The sequence below is a fragment of the Phacochoerus africanus genome, chromosome 8 (genome assembly GCF_016906955.1).
Source record: "Phacochoerus africanus isolate WHEZ1 chromosome 8, ROS_Pafr_v1, whole genome shotgun sequence".
Taxonomy (NCBI): Eukaryota; Metazoa; Chordata; class Mammalia; order Artiodactyla; family Suidae; genus Phacochoerus; species Phacochoerus africanus.
In genome coordinates, this window is record NC_062551.1 from 103,643,553 (window position 1) to 103,656,738 (window position 13,186).

The 13,186-nt window shown below is 40.1% G+C and overlaps 2 protein-coding genes across 8 annotated transcripts in view; one reads left to right on the forward strand and one right to left on the reverse strand.

Moving 5' to 3' along the window:
* NDC80 (NDC80 kinetochore complex component) overlaps positions 1-10,414 on the reverse strand; it is a 63,244-nt gene extending 52,830 nt beyond the window's left edge. The window contains exons 1-6 of one of the 3 annotated variants that reach the window (XM_047793836.1): positions 10,272-10,414; positions 8,865-8,974; positions 6,603-6,680; positions 3,598-3,721; positions 3,324-3,496; positions 2,548-2,650 (exon numbers count right to left, since the gene is read on the reverse strand). In XM_047793836.1, the coding sequence (XP_047649792.1) occupies positions 2,548-2,650; positions 3,324-3,496; positions 3,598-3,721; positions 6,603-6,680; positions 8,865-8,965 (579 nt within the window). In that variant the 5' untranslated portion in view covers positions 8,966-8,974; positions 10,272-10,414. The other 2 variants (XM_047793837.1, XM_047793838.1) reach the window with 2 other exon arrangements.
* Positions 10,415-10,465: 51 nt separating this feature from the next.
* Positions 10,466-13,186, forward strand: part of METTL4 (methyltransferase 4, N6-adenosine) — a 118,788-nt gene continuing 116,067 nt past the window's right edge. For 3 of the 5 annotated variants that reach the window (XM_047793843.1, XM_047793839.1, XM_047793844.1), the window contains exons 1-2: positions 10,466-10,825; positions 12,759-13,163. In XM_047793843.1, coding sequence (XP_047649799.1) covers positions 12,777-13,163 — 387 coding nt within the window. In that variant the 5' untranslated portion in view covers positions 10,466-10,825; positions 12,759-12,776. Of the gene's footprint in view, positions 10,826-12,092; positions 13,164-13,186 lie in introns of those variants that run through there. The other 2 variants (XM_047793840.1, XM_047793842.1) reach the window with 2 other exon arrangements.

Consider the following 13,186-nt stretch of genomic DNA (forward strand, 5'->3'; position numbering starts at 1 on the left):
AAAAACAAAAAAAAAACACAAAAAACAAAACAAAACAAAACAAAAAACCCAAAAAAAACTTATGTATGGCCCCTCATTGATTCTTACTTTGCTATAGTTCTCAATTCCACCATCTCAAATTAAGACTGGAAGGAGGGGATTTCAAGCTATATGATGGACTTGGAGGCATCTCAAGAGGTCCCTCCTGGACAGGAGTCATTACAGGTACTCCATACAGCAGCTCCTGCATCACTGTGGAAATACTGTCTCCCAACCACAGAACATTGACCTAAGCTGCTTAGGCAAACAAGGGTAAAGTGTTTTAAAGACAAGAGGGGTATTGGAGATAAGAGCAGAGAGGTGGTTACTCAATGCCGACAGGTATCACTGAGGGGAGACAAACTGAATGTCTAAATGTTGTATATAAAGTTCAGTAAAACCTAAGTTGTGTTAATGGATTATGGCATTGGATTTTTACTACTATCTTGAAAATTGGTGGTGCTGAATGTGCCAGTATATCTCCTAGGTCAACATCCACTCAATGCCTGCCTACATTTAGTTATGGGCTTGCTGATGGCTAAGAGCATGTCAGAAGAAAGTATTAATTTTAAGGATTCCAACAGTAAGTAGGAAAGGAAAGCTACAGAAAGAAGAGACTGCATAGATCAGATAAAAATGTACATTTCTAAATAATCAAGATATAGCACATAAGTCAAAAGGAAAAAGAGGGAAAAATATTTGTACCATATACATAAAGGCTTATTTACCTAATTCAACTATTTTTGACATACAGAATGGTGCTCTTGCAAATAAATAAGAAAAATGAAAAAAGACAAAAAAAAAGGTAAAAGACATGAATAGGCAGTTATAATAAATATGAAAAGATTCATATTTAAAAACAAAAACTGAGAATATACTGCTTTTCATGTTATCAATTAATAAAAACATCAATAAGCTTAACATATAAGGAGTTCCGTGTATAAAGGATTAAATTAATAGCAGAAAAAAATAATGAAATATAAAATAGGCCAAAAAAGAACATACAAGCAAGTTATAAGAAACAGCAGTGATAATGATAAACCATATAAACACATAATCACTTCAGTAATATATTAAAATGAGCTACTTTTCTACTTCCCAAATGGATAAAGATTTTAAAACAGTAACGTCTATCATGTGGGAAGATGACTATTCTAAGACATTGTTCAGGAGCTTTTAACTGGTGCAATTTTTCTGGAGGGAAATTTTTTGTTGTTGTTGTTGTTGTTGTTGCTATTTCTTGGGCCGCTCCCGCGGCATATGGAGGTTCCCAGGCTAGGGGTTGAATTGGAGCTGTAGCCACCGGCCTACGCCAGAGCCACAGCAATGCGGGATCCCAGCCGCGTCTGCAACCTACACCACAGCTCATGGCAACGCCGGATGGTTAACCCACTGAGCAAGGGCAGGGACCGAACCCGCAACCTCATGGTTCCTAGTCGGATTCGTTAACCACTGCGCCACGACGGGAGCTCCGGAAATTTTTTTTTTTTTGGTCTTTTTTGTCCTTTTAGGGCTGTACCCAAGGCATATGGGGGTTCCCAGGCTAAGGGCTGAGTCAGAGCTGTAGCTGCCGCCTTACACCATAGCTACTGCAACATGGGATCAGAGCCACATCTGTGACCTACACCCACAGCTCACAGCAATCCCAGATCCTTAACCCACTGAGTGAGGCCAGGGATCCAACCTCTGTCCTCATAGATACTAGCTGGGTTTGTTAACCACTGAGCCATGATGGGAACTCCCCTGGAGGGAAATCTGTCAATATGTATCAAGAGTTTGAGAAATACACATAACTGTACAGCAAAAATGCACCTATAAAACTATATCCCAAGGAAATGTTTTAAGTTGTTGTCTCTGAGTTGCGGGATTATGAGTATACCAATTTCTGTGCATGCTTTTCTGTATTTTCCAAAACATTCGCAATGAATATAGATTTTAAATAAAAAGGGAGGAGTTCCTGTCGTGACGCAGCAGAAACGAATCTGACTAGAACCATCAGGTTGTGGGTTCGATTCCTGGCCTTGCTCAGTGGGTTAAGGATCCGGCGTTGCTGTGGGCTGTGCTGTAGGCTGCAGACACAGCTTGGATCCAGCGTTGCTATGGCTGTGGTGTAAGTCGGCAGCTGCAGCTCCGATTAGACCGCTAGCCTGGGAACTTTCACATGCTGGGGGCACTGACCTAAAAAGTAAATAAATAAATAAATAATAAATAAAATAAAAAGGGGAAAAACCCAAATAAATGTTATGGGGGAAATTTCTGCTGACTTAGTGTTTTGTTGTGTTTTTGTGAGCTGTAAAACTGCATGAAAACAAATGCTCTCCTCGCCAATGTGATATTTCCTTCTCTCACCTCTGGAATCATGTGTTAACACTTTGAAGAACTTAAAAACAAACATGCTTTTGAAAATTGAACACTGATACAGACTTATCACAGAGATAACTGGTAAAAGCAAGACTGAGAGAGAAATAGAAACATCTTGAAGAAAAACAATTTTTCCTATGAGTATATTTAAAATGAGAAATCAAATACCTTGATGCAATCTATGAGCCAAACCAAGGCTGCCACAATGTGAGGCCAGGTATGAGGGGCCCCCACTGTATACATGGAGCTTTTGGATAATGCAAAAGGATACCTATGAAAAATTATAAAAAATAAGGTAGTATTTTAATCTTGTAAAAATAATGGCTAAGTTAAGCAAGAAGTTAAATTTTTAAAAAAATTCCCTGTGTCTACCAACAGTCTTGACTTGTTTAGAAGTGAGATATTTGCTGATATTCTCCCCTTTGCCATCTTATTCTCAAATGATTTATATATTTTTTTGGTTTCTTTTCTACAGATTACTTTGTACATATGTCCCCTAAGCTGAACAACTTGATTTACAACCAATATGCTGGACTTCTCTCCTGAGAGAATGTTCCCTCAATTCCAGTGTATCCCAAATTAACCACAGGTATGTATTTCTCCTCCTCAAATCCATTTCCCTGGTGTTTATTCCACACAGGCTTTTTTGGACATTATTTCACTCCATTTTCACCATGCCTTCAATCCTGTATTGTCTGTTTCTATAAAATCTGTGTATCCAACCCATACTGTCTATTCTGCTTCACGATCTATCATCTGTAGTTCAGTGATAATCTCCAGTTTTTTTTTTTTTTTGCCTTGTCAATTTATCTTGCATATGTTGCCCACAGTGACCATCTTAAAATATATTATTTCTCTAACTTGGAATCTTTACACATTTATTGAGCTCCATTTTCTTAATTCCAACAATCTCTCTAGGCTAATGAGAAATATAACATACAAACCCAAGATCTTTAAAGATTCTTGGAACCTCTTCTTCAAACTTTGTGTCAGGAAGTTCATATGAAGGGCACAGGAAGCCATAAAGAAAAGTGAAGATCTTTAGGAAGTCTTTAACAGAAGGAGCTTGTAGCGATTTCATGGATACGCTATAGGCATAACCGTTTTCTGAAAGAAACTATAATAATTTTTATGAAACTCAAATATTTTATAATAGGAAAATTATTGAAAAATACTTGAGACCACACACAACTTGGAATATTTAGGATTGTAAAATACCTCACAGAGTTGTCGAATACATTGCTGAATGAATGCTTTGTCATTAAGCGGTCTTGGGTCCTTAATTTTCTCAGAAGTGGAAAATATGCCAAACTGACTATTTCGGGATCCATGTCCACTGGTTCTGGAAATATATTTTTTATAAGTCAGTCAAAACTATTCCCTTCTGTGGTCAAGCCTAAATTATTTCAAGGTAATTTTACATTTTTAACATCAGTATCAAACATTAAAGTTCAATACTTTGTTTTTTTTATTTAACTAAACAGATTTTTCTTACTTAAAGCAGAGCAAATAAAGAAGAATAAAGTATAAAAAGAGGCGGGACTACACTTCTGGTACTTCATATTACTAACACATACATCAGCCTTTGAAAATGTGGTTTTTCAGTCTACAAGATCTTCTGCACCAACCATTCTCCAGGTCTACTCAACCCAAATCTTTTCAACATCTTACTTAACCCTCCATGATCACTCCTTCACTTCCAGCCCCTTTATTTTCTATTTTTTATTGTGAGAAAACTACTTTTTTTTTTTTTTGCTTTTTCTAGGCCCGCTCCCGCGGCATATGGAGGTTCCCAGGCTAGGGGTCCAATTGGAGCTGCAGCCACTGGCCTATGCCAGAGCCACGGCAACACAGGATCCGAGCCGCGTCCGTGACCTACACCACAGCTCATGGCAATGCTGGATCCTTAACCCACTGAGCAAGGCCAGGGACTGAACCCGCAACCTCATGGTTCCTAGTCAGATTCGTTAACACTGCGCCACGACAGGAACTCCAGAACATAGGGTTTTAAACCATAGTCTGTGGTTAAAAATTCTCTATGATTAGTCATATGACCTTGGGTAAACTACTTAACCTCTCTGTGCTTCAATTTTCTTATCAATAAAATGAAGAAAATAACAGTACCTAGTCATAGGGCAGTTCTGAGGGTTGATAAACAGATATAAAATAGCACATAAAACAGTATCTGGCTTATAAAAATGTCCAGCAAATGTTAGATTTTATAATCACTATCATCATTATCTCTGAAGTTCAGCTCTGAGATGAAAGTTACATTATAAAAATGCCTTAAGGAATTCCAGCTGGTTAAGGACACATAGTGTCTGTGAGGATGTGGGTCTGAACCCTGGCCTCACTCAGTGGGTTAAGGATCTGGCATTGTTGCAAGCTGTGGTGTAGGTCGAAACTGTGGCTCAGATCCAGTGTGGCTGTATCTGCGGCATAGGACAGCAGCTGCAGCTCCAATTCGACCCCCCAGCCTAAGAACTTCCTTAAGCCCCAGGTGTGGCCCTAAAAAGAAAATAAAATGACATAGATCTACATCAACCAGAATGAACACCAGAAAGATTTTAACTTGGTTTCATGACAAAGATGTTTCATAAGGTAACATAAGCCATTTCTAAATATCTTTAAAGCAATTAAACACTTCTCTTAAAGTTTTATTTTGGTGAGAGGAAAGAACAATTTCTTTATTCTGGAGTTGGGCTTTTTTTTTTTTTTTTGTCTTTTTGTTGTTGTTATTGTTGTTGTTGTTGCTATTTCTTGGGCCGCTCCCTCGGCATATGGAGGTTCCCAGGCTAGGGGTTGAATCAGAGCTGTAGCCACCGGCCTACGCCAGAGCCACAGCAACGCGGGATCCGAGCCGCATCTGCAACCTACACCACAGCTCACGGCAACGGCGGATCGCTAACCCACTGAGCAAGGGCAGGGACCGAACCCGCAACCTCATGGTTCCTAGTCGGATTCGTTAACCACTGCGCCACGACGGGAACTCCGCATTTCTTTTTTTAACCTTCTTTTATTTGGTCTTTTCAGGGCTGCACCTGTGGCATATGGTGGTTCCCAGGCTAGGGGTCCAACTGGAGCTGTAGCCACTGGCCTACACCAGAGCCACAGCAACGTGGGATCCTAGCCATGTCTGTGACCTACACCACAATTCACAGCAATGAGGGATCCTTAACCCACTGACTGAGGCTAGGGATCGAACCTGCGTCCTCACGGATGCTAGTCGGGTTTGTTAACCACTGAGTCACAATGGGAACTCTGGAGTTGGGCATTTCTTAGAAAAATAACTTTACTGAGGAACAATTTGCTTAGAATAAAGTGTACTGGTTTAAAGTGTACAGTTTGATGAGATCTGACAATATATACATCTGTGTAATGTCCATCAGGATCAAGATATGAAACATTTCTATCTCCCACAAGTCTTATACCCTTTAACTGTCAATCTTTACCCAACGTCCAGCCCAGGCAGCCCCTGATCTACTCTAGACAGTGGTTCTCAAAGTGTCATGTTGGGAATCCGGGAAGTCAAAAGAAAATTAAGATATTATTTGTCCCTTCCATTCTCATTCACAGTGGAGTTTTCTAGAAGCTGACTACATGATGTAAGATATTGTAATAGACTGAGTGCAGTAGTAGATATGAGAATCTATTTATCTTCTATTAAGCCAGACATTAAAGAGATTTGCAAAAGTGTAAAACAATGTCACTTTTCTTAATGAAATAGTTTTTTTGGAAATTCTGTTAAAAAATTAAAGCACATTATTTATGTTAACATGTAATGGGTTATTGTTATTTTAAATTGAATTATTACATAATAAAATTTTTTGTTTCAATTTCTAATATGGTTAATATTAATAGATATAGTTTACAAAATAAAAGCTCTCTGGATTCTTTAATATTTAAGAGTATAAAAAAGTCTGTAACTAAAATGTTGGACTAGATGATGGTTCCTAATTTTAATGCTATGATTCCATAGTATCTGAAAGCTACATAGAGAATTTTCAATCAAACATTCACTTGAAACAACGAAAGAGTGGTCTGAATATGCTGATATATCTCTTAGCATCATCTAAAGCAAATATAACCATTTTAACCAGAGGAAAACTAGATTATAACTTTCTCTTGAAAGGGATCATGGCATATAATTTTTTGTACTTTGACAGCATCTAGCCCAAAGCATAGCTATAAGAATCCCTTCATTAGAATAAAAAAATCATTACCTTTTGCCAAATACAGAGAGTTTTCTTTCAGATGCAGGTTTGTTTATACTGAATTTTCCAAAGGTTGATTTCTCTTTGCTTTAAGAATAAGAAAAAAACAAACTCTTAAAATAAATGTAAAAATATTAGTTCAAGAAACTTTTGGAACTACATTGGAACCAACCCTTCTTCCCCATCACCATAAGAATAATTCAAAATCATTAAAATTTTTACCATCAACCATAGCTGTTATAAGTAAGATAGGCTTAAGCTTGGTATATATTTTAACATTAAAATGCTAAGAAGAAAGTAGAAGAAACCCCATATCTACATTGTAACTTTAATTCTCTTAAAATATGTACATTTATGGATGACTTCAAAGGAAAAGAAATTTAAAATAGGAATTTTCAATCATAAACTGATGGCCACATTTGAAATTATTTCTTTTGAGGCTCACTTTTAGTTAGAATACAGTTACACTTAAGAATAAACATTATGGAGTTCCCGTCGTGGCGCAGTGGTTAACGAATCCGACTAGGAACCATGAGGTTGAGGGTTCGGTCCCTGCCCTTGCTCAGTGGGTTAACGATCCGGCGTTGCCATGAGCTGTGGTGTAGGTTGCAGACGCGGCTGGGATCCCGCATTGCTGTGGCTCTGGCGTAGGCCGGTGGCTACAGCTCTGATTCAACCCCTAGCCTGGGAACCTCCATATGCCGAGGGAGCGGCCCAAGAAATAGCAACAACAACAACAACAACAAAAAAGACAAAAGACAAAAAAAAAAAGAATAAACATTATGTCAATCATATTCCCAAAACATTGACAAAGGCAGTCTTTTTTTTTCTTTTTTTGTCTTTTTAGGGGTGCATCTGTGGCATATGGGAGTTCCCAGGCTAGGGGTTGAATCAGAGCTACAGCTGCTGGCCTACACCACTGACACAGTAATGTAGGATCCAAGCCTTCAAGCCACATCTGCGACCTACACTGCAACTGCCAGCAATGCCAGATCCTTAACACACTGAACGAGGCCAGGGATCGAACCTGCATCCTCATGAATACTAATAGGGTTCCTTATCACTGAGCCATAACGAGAACTCCAAAAAAGGCAGTTTTTAGCTTCTAATACAATCTATGGCAAAAATCTTTTGGTGTAGTAATATGGAACAGTTCAAAAACTTCTGATTTCAGAAAATAAAAATGTATTAATATTTCAAATTTCTAAAAGTAGAAAGGCTTCTATTATGTAAACCTAAGTAATTTAAGAAGAGTTAGCAAGTAACTTGTACTTTAGTAAAAGACAAGGATTCATACAACTCACTTGGGTTAGATTGTAAGAAAATCACTCATAGGCAATAATTAGTTTATGACAGCAAGTTCTTTTTTTTCCCCTCATTTTATTTTTAATTTTTAAAAGTATAAAAAAATGAAGGATAGTTGATTTACATTTCAGGTATACAGCAAAGTGATTCATATATATACACGAATATGATCATACACACACACACTTCTTCAGATTCTTTCCCATCATAGATTATTACAAGATATTGGATATAGTGAAAGCAAATTCTTTTGTGTTCTTTTCTGGGGGGAGGGTGGGGCGGGGGGGACACCTGTGGCATATGGAAGTTCCCGGGCTAGGGGTCAAATGGGAGCTGCAGCTGCTGGCCTACACCACAGCCACAGCAACGCAGGATCTGGGCCGCATCTGTAACCTACACCACAGCTTAGGGCAACACCAGATCCTTAACCCACTGGGTAGGCCAGGAATTGAACTGCATCCTCATGGATACTAGCTGGGTTCTTAACCTGTTGAGCCACAACGGGAACTCTGGACACCAGTTTTCCCTAGTGAATCTTGACAAAATAGTTTGGAGAAGTGGTGTTCTGTAGGTTGCTGCTAAACTGCAGTTAATTGTCAGAGCAGATAATACCTTTGATTGAAAACTCTGCTAGTAGGATCCATCTCAGTAATTTGAAAATTATAGCACAGAACCTACTCAACCAAGCAGCTCAAGAGTAAAGGAGGAAAATAAGAATGAAAGAGCATTGAAGGGGAATTAGCAGTCCTTCAGGGATTGCCTAGCAAAGGACATGGATTTGGAGATTTAAGTAACAAATGAGAAAAAATACAACATCTAGTAACATGCCCACTTTTAGCCTTCAGTGACTCCAAATTAGGTCCTACTGAGAACAGACAAGATCCATCACACCACTCATACTACGTCTTTGTATTAACCATCTTTACAAATTTCTTTGCCAAAGACAATAAGGCATGAGGTACTCACGTTTGAGGGGTATGAAGGCCTTGTTTGTTTAAGTCCTGGGATCTTAATTCCTGCATAGAGAGGCGTCCAGCACCACCGGTGGAAACTGAACTTCGTTTCATGCTTATAACCTGCATTCATGAATTTTGTATTAAAAAGATCTTTCCAGACATAGGTGGTATGTTAAGCACCAACTATTATTTGTATCCTCAAAGAGAAAGGCAGCCAAGTTTCATCATTTCTTCAAGATAATCTTTCCTGGGCTATCTTTACTTGTTCGTGTAAGGTGAAGTCCTCATTTGCAGGGAATATCTATCTAACTCCATTTAAAAGTATTCAACACACATAAACACTTACTGCCCACCATGTACAAGGAAGCATGCAAAGCAATGCAAACAATACAAAGGTTAGTTATGACTCCTACCTTCACAAGGGTATTTATGGTAGTTAAAACTCTGCATCCTAACTCAGACCACATCACTGCTGTTGGCTGTGCCTCTCAGTGGGGAGTTAGAGGCTACCTGAAAAGAACTACCTGTTTCCTTTTCTTCTGTCTCAGAATAGAGCCATTCTGTTTGCTTTTCCTAACATCCATCTCTCTTGCTCTGTCTCCCACTTATATTCTTCAATTTCTGCCTCTCTTGCTTCAATCTCCCTTCATCAAGGATAAATTATCTGGTCTACAGACTGCTTCCATTTTCTGAGACCACAGTCATACCTCACCCCCTTCCCAGTTACTGAAACGGTTGCCTCCTGGGATACTCTTGATTAACAAATCTTTTGATCCTAACTTAGCTCTGAGGCATTAGACACTATACACCGAGTCCTTCCAGGTCCTTCCCTGGTTTCCAGAAAAGTGGACATTTGTGGCAATCCTTCTACTTCTCTGGGCTCACCTTTGTCTTTTCAACTGACTGCACTCTTTTCCTCTTTGGCCAACTATTTCGTCTCCAGTATACGCTTCTGCATCTATTAAACTTTTCCACTCTCATCTATATCTTTAGGTCCACTACCAATCTCCACTTAAAATGTACTCTTAAAATCTGAGACTGAGACTTCCAGATGTATTCCTTACATGGCCACCAGGATGTTACACTAGTATCTCAAACGCAACACACCAAACAGTCCCTCATCTTGTTCTTCCTCTCTCTGCTTCCATCAGTTAATCCCCTTTTCCTTTCTCCATTCCCTCTTCTTACCACTAGTGTCCCCTTGACCCTACCTTTCTCCTTTAGGAAATCACCGCCATTAGAAATTTATTGGACTCCGGGAAACTAGCGCCTGGCATAGATTCGGCCGGAGGCGGGTTAGGAGAGCAAACACCAGAACGCCGTCCTCCAGGCCTCCGAATTTAACGGGTTGTTGCCCTAGCGTTCCCCCTCCAGACCAGAACTGCCGGAACGAAATTAACCTGAAGTCATTAGTCACCTTTCTTCCAGCTTCCTGACACGACCCGGCAGCCGAATCTCTGTAAACCGTGCAATTGCCAGCTAAAACGGACAGTGGCAGCCAAAACACTAACTCCTTTCTGCTCCCGCCCGTGCCGTTCGAATTTTAAAATCTCCGCCGGCGCCTACGTCATCGCGCTGACGTGCGCGCGCGTGCGCAAATCCCGCGCGCCTCTCCCGGGCGCCGGAACTTTGCGTGACGGTGGCGCCCTGCCGCCTCACGGGGCGCACTGGCGTCTAATGGTCTCTGAAGTGTCTTCTATGGAGTTTGGCCCGATTCCTGTATTTAGCTCCAAGGACCCAGGCGCTCTAAGCCCTTGGGTAGCGAGCTTAGCGCTCCAAGCAGCCCTGGAACGCTTTTTCCGTACAGCAGCAGGGCCGCTCCCGCTGACTCTTAGAAAAGGAGATTTTTTTTTTTTTTTTTGCCTATGCTCTGAAAGGAGTGTCTTTCAAGACCACTGTTTAGCTGGGTGCTGTTTCAGGAAGGAAGTCTGGGAAGGCGGCGTGCACTGTTCTGACGAGGGAGGCGGTGAGGTAGGAGACAGTAACGGCCTGCTGTGGGTGCAGTCGGCTCCGAGGGTCGCGCTACAGAGGCGGCCACCGGGGTTCACGCTCAGAGCTGCACTGCTCTCTGGGGCTCTACGGCCCTCTAGTGGCGGCCTGCGAGGAGGTGGAGGGACCCGGCGTGAGGCCGAATAGGAGAGAGAAGTGCACTTAATTTGGGGCACGTCACCTTTCCTGGCCGAGTTTCAGTCTTCTGTCGATGTTCTAGCTATCACTACAATTTCAGGACCTCTTCACCCCAAGTAATGACTTGGAAGGGAGGATTGAGAACAGAATTACCATCATCCGTAGCATTTATTTGAGCACTTGCTTTGTGTCAGACACCTTGCACAACAAACAATTCTTGTCGATTATCTCATTTAATTCTCTGACCTGCCCTCTGAGATGTCCTAAAAATGATGAAATTAAGGCTCACTGAGATCAAGTAACTTGTACGTGGTCATACTGCTAATATACGGAGTTAGATTTTAAATCTAAATGCTACTGTTATTAACTACTGTTAATCACTTGATGTATTTCTTATTCTCTTCTCCTCTTAAGTTTTCCACTACACCAGATTTAATAAGCAATCCAGAACTAAAAGCCTTCTTTTAAAGAAAAGATAAGGTAGTTCTTTATTTACAAAACAGACTCACAGACTTAGAAAACAAATTTATGGTTATCAGAGGGGGATGGGGGAAGGAGACAAACTAGTAGTTTGGGATTAACAAATACACAGTAGTATGTATTAAGTAGACTTAACAAGGACCTACTGTATTGCACAGGGAACTACAGTACATGTCTTGTAATAACCTATAATGGAAAGGAACATGAAAAAGAGTCACTTTGCTGTACACCTGAAGCTAACACAGCATTGTAAATTAACTATACTTCAACTTTAAAAACTGTTAAAAAAAAAAAGGTAAGGAAGTTTCGAAAAGCCTTATTGCCAGAAGAGAACTGCTCAGAACCAGTTACAGATCTGGACTCTTAACCTTGCCATTTTGCTAGGGGTTAGTGCTTCTGATGTGCTATTAAAAATTGCATTTTTGGAGTTTCCGTCGTGGCTCAGTGGAAATGAATCCGACTAGGTGCCATGAGGTTGCGGATTTGATCCCTGGACTTGCTCAGTGGGTTAAGGATCTGGTGTTGCTGGAAGCTATGGTGTAGGTTGCAGACAAAGCTCGGATCTGGCTTTGCTGTGGCGTAGGCCAGCAGCTACAGCTCCGATATGACCCCTAGCCTGGGAACCTCCATATGCTGTGGGTGCGGCCCTCAAAAGACAGAAAAAAAAATTGCATTTTACTCTGCTTTTTGCCCTTTCTGCACCACATTGTTAGCAGTGAGTAGTACAGTAGTGAGACTGCAGAATGGGCCCACTTACTATGGCAAAAATAGTTTGAAAAAACAAAGGCTGATGTGCTAACAACTCCTCTGGAAATTCTGTGACTTTCTCTAGGTTTAGCTCATTAAAAAGGCTGAATTCTCATAGGTAGTGTAGTATTTATTCTTTGCTTTGCAAGACAGTCATCTTTTAAGGATTAAGTGTCTTCCTGACTTGGAGGGTGTAGACCTAGTAGCTAGATCTAAGTACCAAGCAGGAGGTTGTATAGAGGGCCTGGGGAGATAGGAGGATCTAACTGGGATTTCAGAAGTAAGATCAGGTTTTAACTCTCTTTGGTCAATTGGCTGAACATTTTGAATTTTTATCCCTGAAATTAAAAGTTTATATTAAAATGTAATTTTCCTTAGTCTTGCTAAGTAACATTAACATATACAATTTAAATTCTCTTTTGCGTACATGTCAAGTTTATGTACTTGCACATCAAATCTACATGTATATGAAGTATATTTTTATTGAAAAACAGATATTTAAGAACTTAATCAGGAAAGTTGGGTTTTACTTCTAGTCTCTAATTCCCAGTGTTTTTGAAGAAAGAGAATGTCTGTGGTGCACCAGCTGTCATCAGGATGGTTACTGGATCATCTTTCTTTCATTAACAAGATAAGCTATGAACTTCACCAGCATCATGAGCCTTGTTGCAGTAAAAATGAGCCTACTTCTGTTCACCTTGACTCTCTTCACAAGGATTCTGTATTCTCTTTTGGAGCCTCTCCTGCATTTATTGCTTCTTCCAGTAAGCCAGAGAATGATGATGGAGGAAATCGTGAAATGTCCATGCAGAAATATGTTTTTCGATCTGAACTGTTTGATGTCACTAAACCTTATATAACTTCTGCTATTCACAAAGAATGCCAACAAAGTAATGAAAAGGAAGATCTAGCAAATGATGTTAAGAAAGAAGCCTCCATTTCTATTAAGAGAAAGGTAGTAAGTTTTAAGAAATTTTA